Genomic DNA, 26369 nt, shown 5'->3' on the forward strand with positions numbered 1-26369 from the left:
TTATTTGGAAGGATCAGAGAAGGATGAGGGGAGAGGGACTTGTATAGTGTTATTCTGATGGTCATCTGTTGGGTCGTTGCTCTACTGTTTTCTCTGTTAATGTGAGTAGTGAATGGTTTGTCAAATACACTAGGTCGTTCAAAAGGGTTATCTTTTTGGTTCAGGAGCATATGAGAACCTGGAATTAGGGGAGAAATCACTTCGCATTTGCAGAGCATTTTGGAGATCATCATCACAAACTAACCTCAGAGAAGGAATGAAGATAATCAGATTAAATAATACAACACACTTTCTAACATTGTAAGAAAATTATGGTACAAAAAGCAATACGAAAAAGAAGCCCATTTGAATGACCAAGTTTACATGACAAATAACTCCCGATTCACATTAATTGATTAAATAACACAAAAACAGCCCAACAGATGATTTTCAGAATATTGCCACACAACCCCTTTCCCCTCACTGTGCTCCGATTGCAACCAAATAGCCTCTAAACCAAATATACAATCATTGAAAGACCTAGGACACTTTGCCCACTTACATTGTTGTTCTGCCATATATCACAAGAGAGTTGGAAGATAAGTTGACCTTTGTGGTTAGCATGTTTAGAAGAGACTATTGAAAGATGAGTTTTGTTATTTGTGGACCAAGATAATTGACGATGTCTAAAGTGAGGTAGATGTAAAATGCACATTTACAATAGCAAGAATAACTTTTCTGGAAAACTAATTAACATGTGCTGTAAATTTAAGTGTTCAGTTTTCTGAAAGTTTTTGTCTGGGATTGTTGTATTATATGGATGTACTTCCGGACTGACAGGAAGGTTGTGTTTAATTGTACACATCCATGGGCATATAGCAATTTCATGAATTTGACTGCAAGTGTGGGAAAGGATTGGTGGGGGGGGGGGGGGGGGGGGGGATAGAAAAAATTAACAGTGTTAGATCAAGGTTTGATTACAGTAATGAGGTTCAAGTGGATGTAAATTGCGGTACTTATGCAGAGATTATGAGGCAAGTGCAGGATAGACTGGTGGTTACAGCTGTATGAAACCAGTCTTTGGACTGAGTTTGACAACAACAACAACAACAACATCTTCATCATGGCAGGTTTTGAATCCATAATGGTTTAATAATGAAAAAAGTATGACACAAATGTTGTGCATCATAAAGGCAAGAAATCATCATTTCATTGCAAAGCCATCTTGTATTTGCATCAAGTTCTGTCATGTTTCATTGTTTTTGTCCGTTGGTGAATACTTCACTTTTCTCTTTTTATAAAAATTGTTAGTGATTATTCCAGCACCTGTTAGTGTGGCACCTTTGTACATAAAGTGCTCTCAAATAAGATGACAAATTCAACATTTTTTGGCTGTTTCTGAGTTGCTATCTCTCTTAATTAAGAAATCAGCACTATCAATACTTCTCAATCTATGCTGAAACTTGGAAGTTGTTTTTTTTTTTTTTCTCCATGCTGTAGTATTGAGGGAAATATCTTTTTAAATGTGATACCTGGCAGAATGTAAATATTTAGGGATGAAGGTAACAACTCAGCGAATAATGGAAGCATTGAGTCATCAACAGGCTCACAAAAAGGAATGAAAACTTGGCTATCTGTCAGAGAATTCTTTGTTAAGCTAGGACACACACACACACACACACACACACACACACACACACACACACACTACACAGCGCCATCTGAGTACTCGCTGTCACACTGCAGGTTGGCTGAGGTGAGAGGTTTTACCTGCCAAACTGCAGTCCTGACACTTTGTATTCAGCCAGAACAATGTAGCTGTATAGGTGTGTGCTGAAAGTTGTTTTCATCTGAGAGTTAGTGATACTTTTGAAAAGGTGCGTGTCAGCGACTGTGCGATGGAGATATCTTTTTTATAGTTGTTTCTCACATAACACTTCAATCATTAGTTGAATATTAACAAAAACTGGGTATTGTGCTATCGCAAGTAGTATTATATTTTTTCATAATATCTTTGATGAAACTGCTTCCTTTTCACTTGCAGCTGTAATGTTGATTGTGCAAAAAATTGCCCGCCTTGTAACCAGAAGTGTGAATATCGATGCAGGCATTCACGTTGCAGTTTGAGATGTGGTGTTCCTTGTACACCCTGCAGGGTAAGTATTGTATATATAGACACACACATGTTCAGTATGTCCTTGTGTTACAAATGCTCACACACTCACACCATACTATTAAACACCTACAGAGACTGAAATTCTTGACTGAAGTGGAACTAGTTGTCAGGCAGATGTGACTGAAACTTGTATTTGAAGTTAATTTTGTTACACATTAAATGCTTCACGTGATTTTGTAGGTGGTCAAAGATTTTTATGGCTGAATATCTCACTTATTTCTATAATTTAATTTGACAGATAAAAAATCTCACCAAGTGGCGGCAGAAGAACACACACTCAAAAGTGTTAAAGTTTGCAAGCTGGCAGAAAGGGTGAATGGAAAGTAACAAGGATGAAAGAAAAGGACTGGAGAGGTTTAGGAAAAGGGGTAGAGTTCAGAAAAGCCTCCCAGAACCTCTGACTTGGAGTTTGGGCAACTTTTACTAAACTTCACCAGTCCTTTTCCTTCACCCTTCCCCTTCCCCTTCCACCTTTCTTCCAGAAGGAGGAGCGACTGGCTCCAAAAGCTAGCAAAGTCTTACACCTTTGTATGTGTTCTCCTGCCACCTTTTGGTGAGTAGCTTTTTATCTGTCCAATTACATTATTTTTTCATAAATTGATTATTTTTGTTCACTCATTTCTGTGCTATACTAAGGCTGGTTGATGGATAGTGTAAATCTCGTATCTCTAAAGTATTATATTTATGAATATTTCTTTTGTTTTCAAACTGTGAATATTGACAACAAACTTCGTAAGGGAGTATATGTACAGTGAAGCTGTTGTCAGTATTCTGTTTAAAGAGCTGTGTATGTGAGGTTCTAGAGGGATGCCACATATTGTCGTTACTATACACTTCTGTGCAACAAACACTGTTTTCCTCAGTGATGTGTAACCTTAATATATGATGTCGTAAGACATTAGTAAATGACAGTACGAAAAATTGTTATAACGTCAAGTTTAACACACATATTTCGGAACAACACAACACATATAAGTCACAGAGTAAGTTGACAAGTAAGACATGTGTACTCGTTAGCATTCGAATGAGCACTGAGTCCCAGTCTAGCGGCCGCTGCTCGGCTGGCCGCTTAGGTGGCGCAGCTGCTGTATGGCTGGCAGACAGCGCCGCACGTAGAGGACGCGCGTAATTGCGCGGCGGCACTTTGAATGATCGGCGAGTTACAACACTTTTCCCCCCTTTGAAATTGTTGCACTGGTCTTAATGGAGGTGTCCTGGAGATGGCTAACGTCCATAGGCATTGTTTGACTCGCCCTAAAGTCTCGAGGAGGAGGCTTCCCGTACGGACGGAAGTGTCCCCGATGATAACGGGTCGAGATGACAGGAGACGTAGGGGTCGAATCTGCTGGGGCCCCATGCACCAATCTGCCCGTTGCAGCAAGTCCAGTTGATATGACAGGAGACATGGGCGATGTGTCGGTGTCCGTTGTAGGAGGAGGCGAGTAGATTTGCTCTGACAGAGGATGGTCATCCGGTTCCTGCATGGGCACGTCTCCTGGTGTCGTCCATTCTTGTGCTGGCATCGCGATGATGGTGAGAGGGCTGCGTTGTGAGTATTGAGAGATGCCAAGACCCCAAGCGTCGGGTAGAGCCAAAGGTGGTGTAGCGGCGTTCGGAACAGGCTTTGCTGGCACACGAGGCCGAAGCTGGTCCGAATGACGCACTGCAACACCCGTGTCCGTCTGGATTTCATACAGGCGTCTGCCACGGTGTCTTAAGATGCGGCCCGGGCTCCATTTTGGCCGCCTGCCATATCCCTGTACCCAGACGAGGTCGTCGGCGGTGAACCGGCCAAGTGAAGGCACCCGCGGCCGGGAGGTGGAAGGCCGCAGAAGATGAAGTAGCATGCGGGGCTGTCGGCCATGTAAGAGCTCAGCCGGGCAGTGGTCGCCCATGGGGGTGAAACTGTAAGATGCCAGAAACTGGAGAAGCGCATCATCAGCAGCAGAAGAAGTCAGAAGTTTCCGCATATGAGCCTTAAATGCGCGGACCAGTCGTTCAGCCTCACCGTGGGATTGTGGATGGAACGGCGAGGCCGTGACATGCATAACGCCGTGACGAGCACAAAAATCCGCAAATTCGGATGAGGCAAATTGCGGACCATTATCAGTAACAAGAGTAGAGGGGAGGCCTTCCAAAGAAAAAATTCGGGCGAGAGCACTGGTGGTTGCTGCGGTGGTAGGCGACGTGCAACGGACAATGAAAGGAAAGTTAGAGTCGGTGTCAATAACGAGAAGCCAATAAGTACCTAAAAAAGGTCCTGCGAAGTCAGCATGAATGCGCTCCCAGGGCTTCTCAGGCGAAGGCCACGGTGACAAAGATGACTTCGGGGCAGCGGCCTGTGATGCACAAGGGCCGCAGGCAGCGACCATGTGTGCTATTTCAGAGTCGATGCCAGGCCAGTACACATGACGGCGCGCCAGAGATTTTGTGCGAGACACACCCCAGTGCCCTTGGTGAAGGAGGCGCAAGACCGAAGCACGCAAAGACGCAGTTACCACAACACGCGGCGAAGCATTGTCAGTGGAGAGGAGGATAACACCATCCCTAGCCTTGAGGCGGTAGCGCAAGGTGTAGTAGTTCCGCAACAGATCAGAAGTCTTAGCGGACGGGCGATCCGGCCAACCCTTCTGAAAACAGTGTAAAACCCGGGAGAGGGTAGGGTCAGAACCCGTAGCAGCTGCCAGCCTGTCCCCAGTAATGGGGAACCTGTCCACAACCCGCTGCTCGGCAACATCCAGGTGGAAAGACAGAAGTTCGTCCCTATCGAATGCCTAATCAAGACCCATGGGAAGGCGAGACAGAGCATCAGCATTTGCATGTTGAGCCGTTGGTCGGAAATGAATCTCGTAATTGAAACGAGACAAGTAAAGAGCCCAACGCTGGAGGCGGTGTGCAGCCTTGTCGGGAAATGACGTTGATGGATGAAACAAAGAAACAAGTGGTTTGTGATCTGTAACAAGATGAAATTTTGAGCCATAGAGAAAAACACCAAACTTATGAAGAGCATAAATGATGGCCAAAGCTTCTTTCTCAATTTGAGAATACTTTTGTTGGGCATCCGTGAGCGTTTTGGAGGCATAAGCAATAGGTTGTTCCGAACCGTCAGAAAAACGGTGCGCAGGGACTGCACCGACCCCGTATTGAGAGGCGTCTGTGGCAAGAACAAGATGTTGGCCAGGTCGATAAGTAGCAAGGCACAGGGCCTGTTTCAGCATAGTCTTCAATTTCTGGAAAGCCGCATCACATGACGCGGACCAGTGAAAAGGCACGTTTTTATGCAACAGGCGATGCAACGGCTGAGCCACCGAAGCCGCAGACGGTAAAAACTTGTGATAGTATGCTATTTTCCCCAAGAAGGCCTGCAGTTCCTTAACAGATGTAGGGCGAGGAAGGGCATCGATCGCGGCGACAGTTTATTGAAGTGGACGAATACCATCCCTAGAGAGTTGAAACCCCAAGTATGTGATAGATGCCTGAAAAAATTGTGATTTCTGAAGATTACAGTTAAGACCAGCAGTCTGTAAGACATGAAAAAGTGTGCGGAGATTTTGAAGATGTTCTTCAGTGGTGGAGCCAGTGACAACAATGTCGTCCATGTAATTAATACACCCAGGGACAGGGAGCAATAATTGTTACAAGAATCGCTGAAAGAGAGCAGGGGCGCTAGCAACCCCGAATGGCAAGTGTTGGTATTGATAGAGGCCGAAAGGCGTGTTAAGGACCAGAAACTGCCGGGAAGCAGTGTCGAGAGGAAGTTGATGATAAGCTTCTGACAGGTCAATTTTAGAAAAATACTGGCCTCCAGCAAGTTTAGTGAACAGTTCTTCAGGACGGGGCATAGGGTAAGTGTCGATGAGGCATTGAGCATTTACAGTGGCTTTGAAATCGCCACAGAGACGAATATCACCATTTGGCTTAGCAACGACAACGACAGGAGAGGACCACTCACTAGAAGTGACAGGAAGCAAGACCCCTGAAGTAGTGAGACGATCCAACTCCCGTTTTACCCGATCACGAAGGGCCACAGGAATGGGCCGAGCCCGAAAAAACTTAGGCCGAGCAGTGGGTTTGAGCGTGATATGAGCTTCAAAGTTGTTTGCAAGGCCTAACCCAGGAGAAAAAGGGGACGAAAATGTCGTCGATAAGGAATCCAGGTGAGCATAAGGAATAGCATCAGAGACAATATTGACAGAGTCATCTATGGAGAACCCAAAAACGCGAAAGGCATCGAAACCAAAAAGATTTTCGGCGTTGCTGTGGTCGACCACAAATATGGGAACAGTGCGAACGACGGATTTGTAAGATACCTCAGCATTAAACTGTCCCAAGAGAGAAATCTTCTGTTTATTGTACGTCCGTAATTGCCAAGTGACAGGTGACAGGAGTGGAGAATCCAACTGAAGATACGTCTGAGAATTAATTATAGTGGCAGCAGAACCGGTGTCCACTTGCATGCGAACATCTCGACCCAGGATTTGGACAGTGAGGAATAACTTCCCTGAAAGCGAAGAAGTGCAATTGACAGACAACACAGAATCAGAATCAGCGTCATATTCATGAACATCATTTATGCGGTCGGATTTGCAAACGGAAGGCACATGACCTTTCTTTTTGCAATTGTGACACGCAGCCCAACGTTGGGGACAATCCTCGCGTAAATGTTTCGTAAAACACCGCGGACATGAAGGAAGTTGCCGGGGGTTTTGCTGCAGTTTCTTAGCGGGTTGTTTACGTCTACGCCGAGGCTGCGTGTGGGAGCGCACGTAGGCTGGCGGGGATGCGCCGCACGCGTCGTCAACAGCGCCCAGAGGTTGTATTTCCCCAACTTCACCCCACGCCTCTATTTGCGCTCCAGCTGCGCGAGAAATTTCAAAAGACTGCGCAATGGAAAGAACTTCATCTAGAGTCGGATTCGCCAACTGAAGGGCACGTTGCCGAACTTCTTTGTTGGGCGCCGACCGGATAATAGCATCCCGTACCATGGAATCGGCATAGGATTCTTTGTGAACGTCAGTAACAAATTGACACTTTCGACTGATGCTGTGAAGTTCAGCAGCCCAAGCGCGATAGAATTGATGTGGCTGTTTTTGACAACGATAAAAGGCAACACGAGAGACTACCACATGCGTTTGCTTCTGAAAATATACAGACAGAAGTGAGCACATTTCAGCAAAGGACAAAGACGCAGGGTCCTTCAAAGGAGCCAATTGCGACAACAACTGATACATTTGAGGTGAAATCCATGAAAGGAACAGAGACTTACATGGTTGTGACATGAAATGCCAAGAAGTGCTGTTGAAGACGTTTTTCATAATCAGACCAGTCTTCCGCCATCTCGTCGTAAGGAGGAAAAGGTGGCATAGCCAATAACAAGAAACGCCCCGCATTTGACGCCGCAACAAAATCGCGAATCGCCGCTGTTAGAAGCGTTTGCTGTTCAAGGAGATTTTGCAATAGTTGCTCAACAGTAGCCATGGAACCCTGTGAGTCAACGGTGTGAAAAGGAAAAATCCCATCTTCGTCGCCAATTGTTATAACGTCAAGTTTAACACATATATTTCGGAACGACACAACACATATAAGTCACAGAGTAAGTTGACAAGTAAGACATGTGTACACGTTAGCATTCGAATGAGCACCGAGTCCCAGTCTAGCGGCCGCTGCTCAGCTGGCCGCTTAGGTGGTGCAGCTGCTGCATGGCTGGCAGACAGCGCTGCACGTAGATGACGCGCGTAATTGTGCGGCGGCACTTTGAATGATCGGCGAGTCACAACAAAAATAAGTCAATTTTTTGACATTTAAGTTGCAGAGCTAAGACGAGAACTGTTACATGTGACATCTAGTCCATGGTCTTATCAATATAAACACTCAAGAATTTAGTATGTTTGTATTGATTTGTCCTCACACATCAGATGATGCAGTTAAACCTTGCGCAATACTGAATTGCATGTATCACATTTTTATTTAAATTTTTCAACAACTCATTTGCAGGGAACCAGTCATTAATTTTCAGTAACAAGGTATTAGCACTTCAGTTGCTGAAGTTACTCCATTAGACTTAATTATGATACTTGCATCATCAGTACAGCTAACTATTTCTGCATCTTGGATATATAACAGAACAAGAGTGGACCCAGCATTGATCCCTGTGGTACATCTGTTGTGATTATTCCCCATTCTGAAGATGCTGTACCATTCTGTCTGTTTCTGTAGTGTTGTTTTGAAAATGGTTTCACTTACAAATGTTATTTCTGATTATGTAACCGTTTTGTAGTGTTTTAATGTGTGACGGTTGAGAGGCATTTTTGCTATGTTCTTAGTCACAGTATATTGTGCTTTGGTCCATTTATTAATTCTGTTAAGCCTCATAGGATTCATTGAGTTTATGTGTTTTGAATTCTTCCAAAATTGACTTTCTGTGCTACTTCCTGTAGTGACTTAACTTGTCAGGTGTTATGATTGTTGTTGAACCAGAGAGAAAGACCATCAGTGAAACCGAGACAGTTTAAATTTATATCGTCTTTGAGTCTTCAGTTTTGGTAGTGTTCGAGATTAACCTTGTACTGTTCTCTCATCGTTCGTTATGTCCCAGGAAGAATAGTCAGTATTCAGAGGTATGAAATAAATTATCATTCAAAGCAAAATAACATCTAGTAAACATTGGTCTCTAAAATTCGTACACTAAGAGCTATGAGAACTTGTTCAGATGAAAAGATCTATTTCACAGTAGCAGAAATGAAAAACTGCAGTTAGCTCTTAATGTAAGTATTTTAAAGTCCTGTTTACTAGACTCTTTTGGTTCAAATGCAGTCTCCCTGTCTTAAACCATCATATATGGGTAATGACTCAGAAAGTTCCCCTCTGAACTTGACTTCAGATTCATTCAGATTTAGTGTTGGTTGAGCTGAGTACTCAATTTGATTATAATTTGGTTGTAGTCCAAAATTTTGAAGGACTGTTAACACAGTCACATGCCTTCTTAAAGATCTACGAAGGATATTGCAAGAGACATATTTTGTTTCCTGTACCATGCCATGACTAATTTGAAAGTGATGATTGGTTCTGCATGCTTCTTCAGGGTCTGAAATCTCCCTGTTATTCGCCTAATTGTTGTTTAAATCAGCTATTTAAAAATCTTGTTTGTGTGATCCAAGAAACATTTATTTCTGTATTATTCGGACAGCTGTTATCTCATTTTTTGTCGAGTGAGTAGAGTATTACTGTGGTCCAGTGTTCACCAAGTTTCTCTGCTGCTCAGTGTGTTCAGGTTTGATCTGTAATGATGTGCTTATGTTAATTGTAAAAAAAAAATGCTTCATAGTTTAAAAGTATATCAAATGCTTTTGCCAAGATGGCAGCATTTTTCTTGGTAGTCTGTGTCATTTATCTGTCCTCACTTTTCAGCATTAATGTAGTGATGGTGTATTTCTGTAGTTGTCTTCCACAGGTCTGACAGTAGTGTCTGGAATTGGTTTTACGGTTTTCATTTGTTGAATTGATGAGATCTTTCTGATGTTGTCCCTTAAATTGTGTGATAATTTTAGTGATTTTTTTTTTCATTATTTTTGTGGTAGATGACTTTTTCTTCTACTTTGTGGGTTTGAAATATTAACCATACAAATCGTCCTTTTTCATGATTTTTATCACATTCAGAACTCATCTTTTCTTGGTTGGTTTTCAGTTTCTTCTTCTTCTCCTCTATGTAGTGGACTGAAAACAATATATATTTCTCTTAGTATCTTAATGATGTAGATTTATCTGGGAAAAATTTTATCTGTTCATATGTGATCTGACTCCCATTCCCTTTCCTCCAGACAGGATGTTTTGAATTTGGTTTGGCTTCCTTTTGAAGTACGTGGAGTAAGAGATGAGGTTGTGGTGTCACAAGTCTTTGGCCATTGCTGTTGGTATGTTTATCTAGAGTCCATTTCCCAGTTATATCTCAGTTATTTTTTTCTCCTCCTAGTTGGGCATTGAGTTGCCCTAATAGGATATTAACATTGTTTTTCCTTACTCGGGTTACTTCTGCTTGAGGAGCAATAATTTCTTTATTCTTTTATTATAAGCTTATTGTACAGATGTAAATCATTTACAGGTGTATTTTCCATCATTTGTTTTTGAAATAACAATTTATTTTCTTTAAATTTGCAGACCATTGGTAACAAAGTTATAAAGCTTTTGAAACCAGTTGAGCATTTATGACTCAGTTATAAACTTTTGAAACCAGTCTGCTAATAAATTTCAAGACTGTGTTGGTTGAATAGAAAGTAAATGCACTATTGAGCCATTTTGTGTATCAAAAAGTGACACATTCAGACCTATTATCTCAATGGTTGTAGCTGTCACCTTTCAACTCAGCTGAACACCCCAATCCATGGAGCCAGGGCTGCTTCAGATAAGCAGCACTTTGGCTTCGAGATCAGACATCCGATGACAGTGTTCAGTAGAAGCAGGTGCTCAGTGATATTAGATCAGCAGTGTAGGGGAAATCAATATGTGTGCCATTCAACATAGCCAGAAGAACCAACACAAAGTGCGGTTTTCATTCTGTGGTGCAACAACCAGTAACACAGGTAAAGTCGTAAACAGGCAAGGAATCAGATCAGTCTTTGGCTCACCTAGGAAAATTAAGGAAATGTTGTGACATGTTAAAGATAATATTGGCCTGAGAGTATGAGGGATTTATATGTTCCCTCTGAATGTGACAGCAGCTACTGGGAGCAGTCTGTAGACTATTTTCAATCTCTATAGACTATTTTCAATCACTGTGTCATCTTAGCTACCGGAACAGCCTGTTAAAGAAACGCAGTCTACAGACTGCTCCCAGTAGCTGCTGTCACATTCAGAGGGAACATATAAATCCCTCATACTCTCAGGCCAATATTATCTTTAACATGTCAAAATCTTCAACAAAAAAACTGACCACACATCTAGCAATGCATGGAAGAATGCAGTTGCTCAAGAAAGAGTGCAGAGAAAGGTTTACTGTAGTTTACTACACATTGTGACTGATGGCATTGCAAGTGATACACGACAAAGAACACTAACATAGTCTATGGATGTAGACAGCACCATTTCCATGATGTCATAATGATACAATCCAGTTGATCAGATGCCATCCTTTGGGTATCAAAGTGGATACCTGGCCAGTCTCAAGACAGTTGGTCTTAATCTAACTGTGATTCAGGCAATCATCGAAACAATGGTATTTTATTGCAAATTTGATGCAGCAAGTAACCAAGAACTTTTGATCATACCTTTTGTTTACTTATTGGATTCAGGGGGGTCATGTTTCTAGTTCTTTGCATAAAGAACTATCTACATACTGAGACAAATTATGACAAATCTGGCAGATCAATAGAATATGTTATATGTAACTACCATTCCTGTGTAACTGATCTGTGCTGCATGTAATTTAGCATAGTGATCCGCATCATTGGCTAGCATGCTGCAGGTCACCAGGAGATTATTGAAGCAGAAGCTAATAACCTAGCAACGTATTTGGTTCAAGGGGAAATGCTTATATCAGAACATTACTCCAAAAATATGTCAGCATTAAATCAAAGTGTACTTACCAAGCTACAATGAAGGCTATCAAGAGCAGTGAATGAATGTGGAGCAGAGAATCCATGTTAACTTTTAAGTTCACGTTTAAAAGTTTGTCACATGCTTACTATGACCATTATCCATCCTGTGCTAGTTCGACAGTTTTGATTGCAATATTCCAAAGAGGAAAATTGTTTCAGTTAATAAAAGAAAAACTGTCAACAGCACCTAGTCAAAATCGGCAGCTTGCTGATTGAATTACGAACTTATGAAATATAATAGTTACTATGGATGAGCTCAGAGTGTTAAATAAAAGTATTATATATGCTTCACCATCCATAATCTCTGAGAAACAGCTAAATGTGCTAAAAGTAGATCATGAGCAGATATTAGGTGTTTCAAGGAAACATTTTTTAGGCTACAACTTAAAAACTGCTGCTGATGCTGCTAGTGATGAACTTGCATTGGATGAAGTTAGTACGTTAAACAAGTATAAGAAGAAAATAATTTCCAACAATGTTATTGCCAGAGCTGAAAAATCAAGCAGTTTAGTTCATTGGAACGAAAGTGATTATATTGTCAAAGTGAACCAGTTCCTTGATAGTTGTTCTTAAGGATAGGCAAATGGGGAAATTGAGGTGCTGTATGTGTTGCAGTAGACAAAAAACTCAAATGCACTGAATTGAAGCTGCTTGTGAGATTGTTTGGTCAAGACTCTGTATCAGGGGTGGGGATAAAATGGTAATTCAGACCTTCTATCGCCCAGCAGACTCGTCTCTTGATGTAATCAGAAACTTTAGAGAAAACCGCAGTTCACATGTACGTAAGTTCCCAATCCTATTAGACATCCTGCAAAACTTTACTAAATGCCTTCTCTGAAAACTACCTAGAACAGATGGTTAGAGACCCTACTCATGATGGAAATATATTGAATCTATTGGCAACAAATAGATCTGACCTCTTTGAGGATGTCCGCATTGAAACTGGTATCAGTGACTGCAAGGCAGTTGTGACAACAATGAGTACCAAAGTACAAAGGACAAATAGAACAAGCAGAAAGATATAGACTAAAGAGCCAAAGAAACTGGTACACCTGCCTAATACCCTGTAGGGCCCCTGTGAACACACAGAAGTGCTGCAACATGATGTAGCATGGACTTGAATAAAGTTTGAAGTAGTGCTGGAAGGAATTGACACCATGAATCCCGCAGGGCTGTCCATAAATCCATAAGAGTACGAGGGGGTGGAGATCTCTTCTGAACAGCACCTTCCAAGGCATCCCAGATATGCTAAATAATGTTCATGTCTGGGGAGTTTTGTGGGCCAGTGGAAGTGCATAAACTCAGAAGAGTGTTCCGGAAGCCATTCTGTAGCAATTCTGGATTTGTGGGGTGTCACATTGTCCTGCTGGAATTACCAAAGTCCATCGGAATGCGAAATGCACTTGAATGGATGCAGGTGATCAGAAGGGATGCTTACATATGTGTCATCTGTCAGAGTCGTGTATAGATGTATCTCGAATCCCATATCACTCCAGCTGCACACGCCCTACACCATACAGAGCCCCCAGCAGCTTAAACAGTCCCCTTCTGACATGCAGGGTCCCTGGATTCATGAGGTTGTTTCCATACCCATACACGTCCATCCACTCGATACAATTTGAAACAAGACTTGTCTGATCAGACAACATGTTTTCAGTCATCAACAGCCCAATGTCAGTGTTGGCGGGCCCAGGCGAGGCGTAAACTTTGTGTCGTGCAATCATCAAGGGTACACAAGTGGGCCTTCAGCTCTGAAAGCCCATATTGGTGATGTTTAGTTGAATGGTTCACACACTGACACTTGTTGAGGGCCCAGCATTGAAATCTGCAACAATTTGCAGAAGGATTGCCCTTCTGTCACATTCAATGATTCTGTTCAGTCATCGTAGGTCCCGTTCTTGCAGGATCTTTTTCCGACCACAGCGATGTCGGAGATTTGATGTTCTACCAGATTCTGGATATTCACAGTACACTCGTGAAATGGTTGTATGGGAAGATCCCCACTTCATCGTTACCTCGGAGATGCTGTGTCCCATTGCTCACGTACCGACTATTAACACCACATTCAAACTCGCTCATATACCGATAACCTGCCATTGTAGCAGCAGTAACCGATCTGTCGACTGCACCAGACATTTGTTGTCTTATATAGGCGTTGCTGATCGCAGCACTGTATTCTGCCTGTTTACATATCTCTGTATTTGAATACTCGCGTTTATACCAGTTTCTTTGACAGTTCAGTGTTTACATCCAATAAACTAGATAAAAAATCAGTAATGTCTTATCTCAATGAGGAACTTGAAATTTAGCACAGGTCAGGAGCATTTAGAGGAAGTCTGGCTCAAGTTCAAAAAAGTAGCTGACCTCACACAGTATAGATATGTACCCAGTAGAACAGTTCGAAATGGGAGGGAACCTCCATGGTATACTGTCACTGTGATGAAACTTCTAAAAAAAAACAGATATTATTGCATAATAGGTGTAAAACAAAGCATAGGGCTATAGATAGAGATATGCTGAATGAAACACGTTTGGATGTCAAGAGAGCAATGGGAGATGCTTTCAATGACTACAGTAGCAGAATATGGTCATTATGACGTTTCACAAAATCCAAAGAAATCTGGTCGCATGTAAAGGCTGTCAGCGGTAACAAAGTTAGTGTCCAGTCTCTTGTGATGAGACAGGAACTGAAATTGAGGGTATCAAAGCAAAAGCTGAAATGCTTACTTCCATTTTCAAATGTTTCTTAACAAAGGAAGACCCTGGAGAATTGTCCCAGTTTAATCCTTGTACCACTGAAAAAATGAATGAAATTGGTATTAGTCTCAGTGCTGCAGAAAAACAAGAGAAATTGTTAAAATTGAACAAAGCTCCAGGGCCAATGGAATCCCTGTCAGATTCTATAATCACTTTGTGGCTGAGTTAGCCCTCTTCTCACTACAATCTATCATAGATCCCTCAAGCAGAAAACAGTACTTAGTTCTTGGAAAAAGGCACAGGTCACAACCAAACTATCGTCCAGTATCCTTGACAGTGATTTGTTGTAGAACTGTAGAACATATTCTAAGCTCAAACACAATGAGTTACCTTGAACAAAATGACCTCCTCAATGCCAACCAACATGGATCTAGAAAATGTTGGTCATGTGAAACCTAATTTGCACTTTTCTCACATGACATATGGAAAACTTTGGATCAAGGTAACGAGGTGGATGCAGTGTTTCTTGATTTCCAAAAAGCATTTGACTCGGTACCACACTATGCTTATTGTCAAAAGTACAATCATATGGGTATCAAGTGAAATTAGTGACTGGATTGAGGACTTTTTGGTAGGGAGGACACAGCATGTTATCTTGGATGAGGAGTCATCGTCAGATGTAGAAGTAACTTTTGGTGTGCCGCAGGGAAGTGTGTTATGACCCTTGCTGTTAGTGTTGTATATTAATTACCTTGCAGACGATATTAATAGTAAAATCAGTTATCTATAATGAGGTAATATCTGATAGTTGCTGCTTAAATATTCGGTCAGATCTTGATAATATTTAAAACTGGTACAGAGATTGGCAACTTGCTTTAAATGTTCAGAAATGTGAAATTGTGCACTTAAAAAAACGAAAAAGTGTAGTATCCTATGACTATAATATGACTGAGTCACTGTTGGAATCAGCCGACTCGTACAAGTTGCTGGGTGTAACGCTTTGTAGGGATGTGAAATGCAGTGATCACATATGTTCAGTTGTAGGTAAACCAGTTGGTAAACTTCGGTGTATTGGTAGTGTACTGGGGAAGTGCAATCAGTCTACAAGGGAGATTGCTTCAAATCACTCATGTGACCCATCATAGAATATTGCTCAGATGTGTGGGATCCATACCAGATAGGACTAACAGAGGATGTTGAACATATACAGAGAGAGGCAGTATGAATGGTCATAGGTTTTGTTTAAGCCATGGGAGAGTGTTAAAAAGATGCTGAAGAAACTGAATGGTGGATTCTTGAAGACACAAGAGAAAGGCTGTTAACAATGTTTCAAGAACCAGCTTTAAATGATTACTCTAGGGATGTGCTATAACACCCAAGGTATCACTCACACAGGTATCGTGAGGATAAGATCAGAAAAATTACTGCACACACAGAGGCATTCAAACAATCATGCTTCCCACACTCCATATGTGAATGGAACAGGAAGTAACCCTAATAACTGGTACAATGGGGCATATCCTCTGCCATGTGCCTCATGTTGGTTTGTAGAGTATAGATGTAGATGTAGACATAATTGATATTATTTAAGTGTTTGTAAAACAGAATTACTTCTAGTGTCAGACTAGTACTGCAGTCAATCTGAAGGCCTAGTTATAGGATCACCTCAGTTCAATACTATCTGAAATTTTCATAGACGATTTTATACCATTTTTCTCACAGAGAGCCATAGAATTGCACAGTTAGTAGCTGGTTCAGACTGCTACAAAATTTGAATTAACAGTATGAGAAAATTTGGTTCACAATGGCGCTGGGAGGCCCTTTTATAAATTTCTTGTACCTTAATATAGATATTAGAACAGGAGGACACCTAGTTAGCATTTACATAGCTACAGATATGGTAGTCCCTACAAGCTCCCAGCTTCCACACAGCCACAAATATGTGGCTTTCCATTTGACGCTGCAATGGATAGTCTCCTCTGCAAAATGTACAGGATCTGTCTCCTCTCGTCCATTTGACTGTGAGTGGCATGTTGGCTGTAGGCTTTAGTGGAGGCAGGAACAAGAGAGAACTCGGGGTGTTATACCCATATCCCTAAGAAGTTTGAGGTGCTGCTAAATTTGACACACATGTATTTCCACTAGGAATGGAATGATGATCAGGTTGTGCTATATTTATTTTGCAGTGTTTCACAGTAGGTATTATATAATAATATTGTGCAGAGAAGAAAGTTAAATTGTTCTACGGCATGTCAGTTGCTATTTTAAAATCATGTCTGTTACATTTCAGGAACCTTGTGAATGGCGTTGTAAACATTCCCGATGCACAAAGCTTTGCTATGAGCTTTGTAATCGTTCTCCATGTTATGAACCTTGTGAGGAAAAGCTTAAATGTGGGCATGATTGTGTTGGCTTCTGTGGTGAACCATGCCCCCCTCTTTGTAGAATTTGTGATGAAGATGAATTAACAACAATTGTCTTTGGCTCTGAAGATGAAGAGGGTGCCAGGTATATTTCTTAATATATAATTTTAAACTGATATTCTGTAGAAAGGTTGAAGTATATTTAGCTTCTTGGCTTGATTATGAATTTTTAAAATTATTTTTACAATCTTAAATGTCACTAAAAGTGGCTTCATTTTGAAAATGAGTCATTCAACTGGAATAAGCCTGAACAATAAATTCTGGCTATTTAACATTCACATCACATGGTGCATATTTAATTCTTTGGTGAAAGAGCTGAAAACTAACTCTCGTCTTAACTTTCGTCAAAACACATGGCACCTGAGAGACTCTGCCTCCCTGTAAAATTATTTAATGAAGTGACATCACATGTAATAGAGTTTCTATGCTGAAAGGTAGAAACAGATGTTTCCTGCATGCTCCTGCCCTCTTTTTGTGTGTTTATCATTTCTTTGGTGATAGACTGAAGAAGGAAAAATTTCAGTTCTATGTTGACATCAATTCTATGAAAATAATTTAATAGTAGTTGCAACCAGATAATGTATGATTTTGATGAAAGAGAAGCTTAAAGAATATTACAGGAGCTGTTTGGTGACTCTGATGTGGAAGTAGCCCACATATGATTAAAAGATTGACTGAGATTTCAAAGATTGTGATGCTGAAAATATAGCCCATTGCTTTCTTGCAAATGAAATTTATTGTATTTTGTATTATCATCTGCATGAATAAAACTGTTTCTCATGGTGGCCCAAAATTCTCACTCAACAGCTTCAAAGTCTACCACCAAGAGAATATTTCAAATTTTGATAACAATCCATCACATGTGAACTTGGGGCATTTTATAGTTGTTTCAATGCCACAATTTCCTGCTTTTATCGTTCTGTACCTCAATCAGCAAAAACTGAACCCTTATAAGATCACTTTGTTGTCAGTGTGTCTGTCTGACAGTTAAGATCCCTTTTCTCAGGGATGAGTAGAAGTATCAAGCTCAAATTTGTGTCACGTATAGGTTGTCTTCAGCTCATTGTAACATTGTCAAATGCTGTCTCATTTTAAATGTAATGTCATGCATGTCCCCATATTAGTAAAGGCTTTTTACGAAACTGTTTCTGAAAACGATTTTAAGATACACCTGTAATATTTTATAATTCTAGGTTTGTTTATCTGGAGGACTGCAAACACACTATTGAGTCTAAGGCATTGGATGAGTGGTTGAAACAGCAAAGTGTTGAAATATGTCTCAGAAGCTGTCCTCTTTGTAAAACACCAATAAAGAGAAGCTTGAGGTTCTTAAATTATTTGAAAATTTCATATAACGACATCCAAAATATAAAGGAAAAAGTATTTGGAAATCCACAAGACAATAATGCAAAGAGGATACAACTGAATATTACACTGAAAAAAATAGTTCTTCCAGACATAGTAAGACGTAAGTATTGAAATACTGATTACAATGGTTTTTTTATATGTATTGTGCTTCTTGTATACACTTACCACCTTCTTTTTCCTACTTTATGCTCAGAAGCCATGAGGGAACATTTATGCTGTTAACAGGACAGTTCCATTCAGGGCTGCGTGTGTTTTTTAAATACACTTGGAGACAGGTGGCTCTACCAGTACTTACTTCCAAGAGGCACAATTTTCAGTACAGCTGAAAGAAAAGGCAACAGCACACATACTCTTTTCAAGGGAGAAAAATGGAAATAGCTGAATTGGGAGGGAAGGGAGAAGAATCGCTCAGTATCCTTCTTACCATGGATCTCCTGTGTATGACCAGCACTCTCCATCCTCAACCCCCCCCCCCCCCTTGCCCCCCCCCACCCCCCCACCCCTCCTTTTTAATTAAAAATTGGGAGAGGGTCCATACTGCTTCAATCTGTTTGCTGCACTGAAGAAGAGCCTATGGCTCCAAAAGTTATGAATATTGTTGTCTACTTTCATATGTTAGTATTAGTCATTCTAGGAATTGCCTCTTGGAGGCAGACACTGCCCAGTGCATCTGTTCCTTTGTGAAGTATTAGGTAATATGGTATACACAAAGTTGCAGAGCATATTCGGAGGGGGCAAGTAATCACTGTTAGCAAGTGCATTATATTGTTGTTAATAGTTCTAAAAGATAAAGTATTTTTGTGTTAACTTAGATTGGGTATATAAGTAGGAAACAGCTGAGAATAAAGTACACACTATGAAAATCAGAAAATAGCATGTTGTATGATCTGCTGAAATGATTGTGAATATGGCTGGTACTGCAGAAAAATTTGTAATGTCTTTCATGACTCATTAAACTTTAGTAAAATTGATTACTACTTGTATGCTGAGTAAAAGGTGAAACAAACAAATGTTGATTCTGTACATCTTCAAGGAGAATTTTATCACTGTATGCTTGTAATGAGCTGGCCTGCAATGCTTGATTCTTAAAAGTAGCCTGTACTGTTCTCAGAATTGTTCTTTAAACAAAATTAATGGAGTACTTTCACACAGACTTTCATCAAGGTTTATTTTGATCATATTACAAAATGTTACTACCACCAAAGTTATATTATTTATGAATGATGTATTTAAATAATTTGGATTATTTTTTGTGGTTTCCAGTGCTGCACAAATTTATTTCATCCGATGTGTCAGTACAGTGTAGTCCATAGTGCTGCCAGCAAACTTTCATGCAATGCAAAGTTTTTGTATATATAATGAACATACTGAGCATCAGAATAGAATGATGAATATTAACCCTTTCACTGCTATATATGAGCTCTTTGGATTCTGTGCTGAGGCTCCGTATGTTATGGCTGTACTGCTAACCAAATGCTAATGCCTGTGTTGATAGATGGCATTCTGGCTGATATGAAAAACTTACCATCCAATTTTTTGAAAAGTTTTTTGGTGAAAAATTTGATTTTTGAACATCTTATAGTCTGATATCTTCACTCGATAAAGATTAGTAAAATTCACAGAGGGAAAAATTCATTGGGCAGACTTTGTATATGGTTGATTTTAGAACATACATTGCAGTGAATGCAATGTAGACGAGATATCAAAATTTTCTTTAAAATTGAGAGCAGAACGATATCTAATTTTGTTCTTGAGTTATTGGGTTTTATATCCAAAGAACTGTCACACACGCTGCATCCACTCACAGCCTTGCAGATCACTGATCGTGTGGTCATAACAATTTTTGTATCTCCTAAAAAGTCAAGGTATCAAAATGAGGGTTTTTTGCTAATTATAACACAGAATGAAGCACGTGTGTTGTTTGATAAATACTCTAAAAACCTTTATTCTCTGGGATATGGAAATAACTTGTCTTCAGCAGTTAGATATCAGCGGCTCAGGACGCATTCAGATGTCCATAACACTGTAGGAAAATTCAAGCAGTGTGCATATAAACCTGCAGAACACCTGGGGACTAGTGTAGTAGGATGTTTATAAATGCCCACAGTAGTGAAAGGGTTAAAGAAATACGAACATATCCACTGGTCAAAAAAATGAAAAATATAAGATTGTTGCAAAAGTAGGCTACTTGTCACCTTCAGAATACAGTTGTGTGGTAGAAACATATACACATACCATAGAACAACAGAATGAAAATATTTCAGTTGTAAAATTTCCATTAACAATAAAAACTGTGAAAAAGTAATTCACCACACTGTTACACTCAAGATGGTACTGTTTTGAGACACTGAACAGTGCTGTGAATTAGAATGGTGGAATGCTTCATTGATTGGAAGACGGTGAAGTTGGAGAGTAGACTAGGGTGTAGTCATTAACTATTAAGGCTATGACAATGGATCTGAAGATGTTGATTGGAAGGTAACATCTGTCTACAACAGAATGGAAAGAGAGAAACTAGGTTTGGAAAACAAAGAAGCAATTTCCTGTGAGAGTGAAGCAAGAAAATCCTAGTCATGAAGACAGAGAATGGTGTCCTATAATATGATGGGATATTTTGGAGAGATAGCTTCCTCTTGCAGCTCATATATTCTGCAACTTAGCGATTCATTTCAGAATTGGTAATGATGCACTCGTGGCTGATTAAATTACTAACTGATGTTTGAGGTTGGTGATTAAAACTTGGAAATCAAAAATTATATTTCAAAAAAAGGCTCTGCGTCAAATGTAATCCGACAAATTTTTGGGTAGCATGGAGGAGCAGTACATGGCAGGTGGATGTAAAAATTATTTGACGAGTGCTTGTATAAATAATACTTCTACAGAAGACGATAGTAGTTTCAGATGAGCAAGAGTGTGTCTGGGGTTCAGTTGTGGCAGGAGGGTGAGGGATTCTCATAATTTTGAGCAACTGTTTTCATAATATGTTTAATCATCAGTTACTGTGGAAGGGATGGGGGCATAAGGAAGAGAGAGATTAAGAGAGTAATCCCTGCACCCACTCCATATTCGCTGTTCAGTTAATGGCTGGCTTTCATCATAGTTTCTCACTGTTCAGTGAAGCTTCTCATAAGAATTACACAATTTAATAAAATACTCTCTATGAATTCTGGTATGAAAATATCAGAAAATCAAACTGATCTGCTCATTGTGAGAAACGTCAGTGGATTCACCAAATTTAATTGAAAAGAATTTTGCATCTCTGACCTTCTTTCTCAAATTATCTCCTTCCTCAGATCAATAACTTGATTTTTGTGCCATGATGGTGCTCTGTATGGTCTTGGATGAAGTGGTTTCTACAAAGTGATGTAGAATGGTTCACTCGACTCAACTATGAAGTGCAAAATATTCCATCATTACTACTGTGGGATTTGAAAAAAATGAGGGATTTAAATGTTTTCTTATCAATGGACTAGTGACTTATCAGGGAAGCAGAGTAGCTGTGTGTGTTCACGGAGAATCTATCTTCACAGGGAAGACGTGAATTACATTGGACTGTTATTTGGTTTGACTCGTGCTTGGAGTTTGTAACTGTCTTGAAGGTAAATAGTGTATGTGAGGATCTGAACCATTTTCTTGCAAATTTTGGAGGCTCTGTCACAATTGGCTAAATGAATGATGATACAATTTTGGCTGTCTGTATATATAAAGTTTAGGACGAACTTCCCTGGGAGTCATAGCAATGTGTGGTTGCATGGCTTTTGAATCTGCAACAAAGATTCACATTTTGGTAATAATTAGCAGTAATAGAACAAGGCAAGCAGAAACTGCAAACAAAATGTCTAATGATGAAACAAATTAAGACGAAACAAGTTATAACATGGAAGGTCGATTTGGAACCTGCAACAACAAGTCTATCTATCAAAATGTTGTGTGTTGTATGTGCCAGTTAGCTGTGTGAAGAATTTCATGGTCACCCTTTTTTATTGATTTTTCATTTGTCTTTACATAAGTGTGTCAATCTGGTGGCAGAATGACCATGAACTTGTTTTGTAGCTGCAGACTCCATCACCATTGTACCTTTTTCTGTACTACCTGAAATATCATTCTAGAAAACCAACTTCTGTGAAATGACGCCCACTCCCTATTCTTAAGAGATGTATGTGTTGTATCTCGTGTTTATAATTTGGATCAGTTCACTTACAGATTGTTCAGACTTTTATATGGGCAGTACTTGTTAGTACAAACACATCAACACTCTTTTAGGTCTAGTTACTAATGCTGACTTCATTTATTAAGACACCATCACTATTGTCTTGATATTGTAGATTCCATAGCCCACAGAGCACTGGTGAGCCAGGACAGCAGTGGCACGGAATAACCTCCCAAGTAGTGGGTGTCGCAACTCTTGGAAAGACTGCTCTCATTACCTTGTGTTGCAGATACCCTGTGCCTGTCCAAAATCAGGGATGTGCACAAAAGAATCAAAAATTCTGTGCACAGTATGTGGGCTGAAACTAATTACTTAACTTAAAAAATAACACTTGCCAAGGTTACGGCTATCATTTGATCACTCTTTGATTAAAGAAAGACATGGCGCAGCACATCAATTTCCCAAAAAGTGATATGTTACACCACATATCACCTCCACTGATAACGAATGACATCGTAACAGCTCTATCACCTAGCTAAACAAGAAGTCTTCATAACTATTAACAAACTTTTTCGTCTTATAACTGTGAGTAGGGACAACATCTCCTTCTCTTTTGATACCCACTTTCATTATTATATAACAAACACAAGGCTGTTAGTGGGACCAAAGTTAGAATCCAGTCCATAGTAAATGAGACAGGAATTGAAATTGAAGGTAGCAGAGCAAAAGCTTAAAAGCTTACTTCCATTTTCAAATGTTCCTTTACAAAGGAAAACCCAGGAGAATTGCCCAGATTTAATACTCGTACCACTGAAAAAATGAATGAAATAAGTATTTGTGTCAGTGTTGTTGAGAAACAGCTGACGTCCTTAAAACTGAACAAAGCTCCATGGCCAATGGAATCCCTGTCAGATTCTCTACTGAATTTGCGGATGCATCAGCCCCTCTTCCAACTATAATCTATCGTAGATCCCTCGGACAAAAAACCGTGCCCAGTTCTTGGAAAAAGGAACAGCTCACACCCATGTACAAGAAGGGCAATAGAAGTGATCCACAAAACTACTGTCCAATATCCTTGACATCAGTTTGTTGTAGAATCTTAGGACATATTCTGAGCTCAGACATAATGAGGTATCTTGAACTCTTGATCTCCTCAATGCCAACCAGCATGGATTTTGAAAACATCGATCATATGAAACCCATCTCGCACTTTTCTCACATGACATGTTGAAAGCTTTGGATCAAGGCGACCAGGTGGATGCAGTGTTTCTTGATTTCTGAAAAGCACTTGACTCAGTGCCACACATACACTTACTGTTGAAAGTATGATCATATGGGGTATCAAGTGAAATTTGTGACTGGGTTGAGGACTTTTTGGTAGGCAGGACACAGCATGTTAACTTGGATGGGGAGTCATCATCAGATGTAGAAGTAGCTTTGGGTGTGCCCCAGGGAAGTATGTTGGGACTCTTGCTGCTCATGTTGCATATTAATGACCTTGCAGACAATAGTAATAGTAAAATAAGGCTTTTTGCAGATGAAGCAGTTATTTATAATGACGAACTGTCTTAGGGAAGCTGCATAAATATTCAGCCAGATCTTGACAAGATTTAAACATGGTACAGAGATTGGCAACTTGATCTAAATGTTCGGAAATGTAAACTTCTGCATTTCACAAAACAAAAAAAGTAGTATATATGATTTTTTTTTTTTTTAATCCTCATATTAGAGTTTGAAACTTCAGAAAAATCCAAACTATGGTTAATAGTTCTTTCTTGGGTGCTGTATAATTTATCTGCTGGCAAAAGCTGTGCTCCCCTTGCTCAGGATCCCACTCACCATGAAACAGTTCACACACCAAACCGTATTCCAATATGTCTGTGGTTAAATGGTTGATGCATCTCTGGATGGCATAAAATTTTAGCATCTAAGAGATACAGCATAATATTATTAAATTCTTTGGATGCATGGTCATCCCATATCCATCTCGATCAATGATTAAGCAGGAATAGAAGTCTAGGATAGTTCATTGAGTGCCCCGCCAATCCTAAAAATGAACATAATATTTTCATGTTGCATGGTTTAGGACTTTCTTTTATCACTTGTATCCGTTTTGGATCAAGTTGTATTCCTTTGACATAATATGTCCTCCAGATTTTAGTTCATCCCCACCAAAATGAGACTTAGCAGATTTTATTGTGATTCCCTTTTGCTGTAGTCAATGTAAAGTTCTGATTGATAATACACAATGTTCCTCCCATGCCTTAGATAATAGTAGCAAGTTATCTGTGTATATAATTTGGTCATTTACCAAATCATTACCCAAAGTCTTATTTAATCTTCCTATCAAAATAGCTACAGATATGTGTAGCTCAAATAGATGCACACGAAGTTCTTGAGATTTGCCCTCAAATAGAAATGCTGTATAAGTTCTGGAATCTTCTTGCAAATGCACCTGCCAGTCGCCCACTCTTAAATCCTTGGACCTAAAGAATTGATCCTGCTCAAGCTTAATAAAGTTTTTATATCTACTAATTTTTAGTGCGTAGCTCCTTTCTCCTTAATTGTGATTACAATTTTGCTAGTATTTTAAATACCTTGTATATATCCAGAGTGAAATTTTTCACTTAAACGTTATATAGGTCCTTTACGAGATGATTCTTAATTTTGAGTTCATTGTCTCGCTACATATCATCACATTCAGTATCAAGTTGACTTAAGGTCTTCCTTTCAGTTGCATATAAGGAGGCGTCGTTTCAGTAGTGGAACACATCCAGTTTTGTTCATGTCAAGATACTGAGATTTAAACATAATTGAATGATGACAATTCTCTGACTGAGACATCTGAAGTGTTGCAGTCCATCGCTTGTTGCAAGGGGTTATTGTTTCTTTCTATTGTCATCAGACATTCATATCAAATTGTTTCTTCGTTCCTCTTGTTTCATGATTGAGCGATTCACTTACTCCAGTTCCCACTTCGTTTTCATAGTCTTTTCCGCTTAAAATGTTGTTTTTTCATAGATTTTGCATCTTCGCAATAATTAGGTACACCAATCCTTTTTGTTTTTTTATTTATTTTTTCATTATTCTATCATTGCAAAGGTTAATGAATTCTTGTCCTGTTAGTTTGCATCCTGTATTTCTTTTGTTATATAACTTCAAAAGTACTATATATCTTTCTTACCATTGGGATGTCAAAGCAACTGAATGGCCGCTGTTTCTTATTGCATATGTACCAACTTCGATTTTTTCACAATGTTGATTGCCACATTTTTGTATATGACATGATCTTTTTTTCCTATGTTCTTTTAAACCTAAGAAATAATTCATTTTGATGCTACACACACATTATACACAGTCTTACCTTAAACTGTATTATATTCCCATTAATTATCATCATTTTCTACTTCTACTACTACTACTACTACTACTACTACTGCTTTGTATATATTTTTCATACATTATGATTATATCTTTATACACCGTCCCTATTAAATGGTCTTTATGACATTTCTTATTTTTGACTCCTTACTGAATGTGTTTCATATCTTAGACATTGAATGAATATGTAGGTTTGCTTCATCCCATTATAATGACACCATTGTGCTCCATAGTTGTCTCAATAGACATGATGTACTCATATCTTAGGTCTATGAACTACTGTTGTTATATTATTTTTAGTTCATAGTTATTTACTTGTGTCTATTTGATGTAACAGATTTAATTATATTGCTGAACTTATTTTGTACCTTATTGTTTTAAGTATTTTTTGTAACCACATAGGCTTCTGAAGAAGACACTACTGAGGCATTGAAACTGGTAGCCTAAATAAAGTTTCAAAAAATAACAGCAGATAGTATATCATTCTACAGCTGTTCATACAGCCATGTTCCTGTCTCCATATTTTTATGATGGATTTACGATTTGTCATAAGTTGCATCTTCTGTGCTAGCTGAAATGTCATTCTAGAAAAAGCAATGTCTACA

At 39.6% G+C, this 26369-nt stretch overlaps 1 protein-coding gene across 1 annotated transcript in view; it reads left to right on the top strand.

The window, feature by feature from the left end:
• Positions 1 to 26369, top strand: part of LOC126457063 (NFX1-type zinc finger-containing protein 1-like) — a 283116-nt gene that overhangs the window by 231222 nt on the left and 25525 nt on the right. Inside the window, exons 13-15 of the mRNA XM_050093061.1 lie at positions 2024 to 2135; positions 16733 to 16950; positions 18059 to 18333. Of these exons, the coding sequence (XP_049949018.1) occupies positions 2024 to 2135; positions 16733 to 16950; positions 18059 to 18333 (605 nt within the window). The remainder of the gene's footprint in view (positions 1 to 2023; positions 2136 to 16732; positions 16951 to 18058; positions 18334 to 26369) is intronic.

The sequence above is a fragment of the Schistocerca serialis genome, chromosome 2 (assembly GCF_023864345.2).
Source record: "Schistocerca serialis cubense isolate TAMUIC-IGC-003099 chromosome 2, iqSchSeri2.2, whole genome shotgun sequence".
Lineage (NCBI taxonomy): Eukaryota > Metazoa > Arthropoda > Insecta > Orthoptera > Acrididae > Schistocerca > Schistocerca serialis.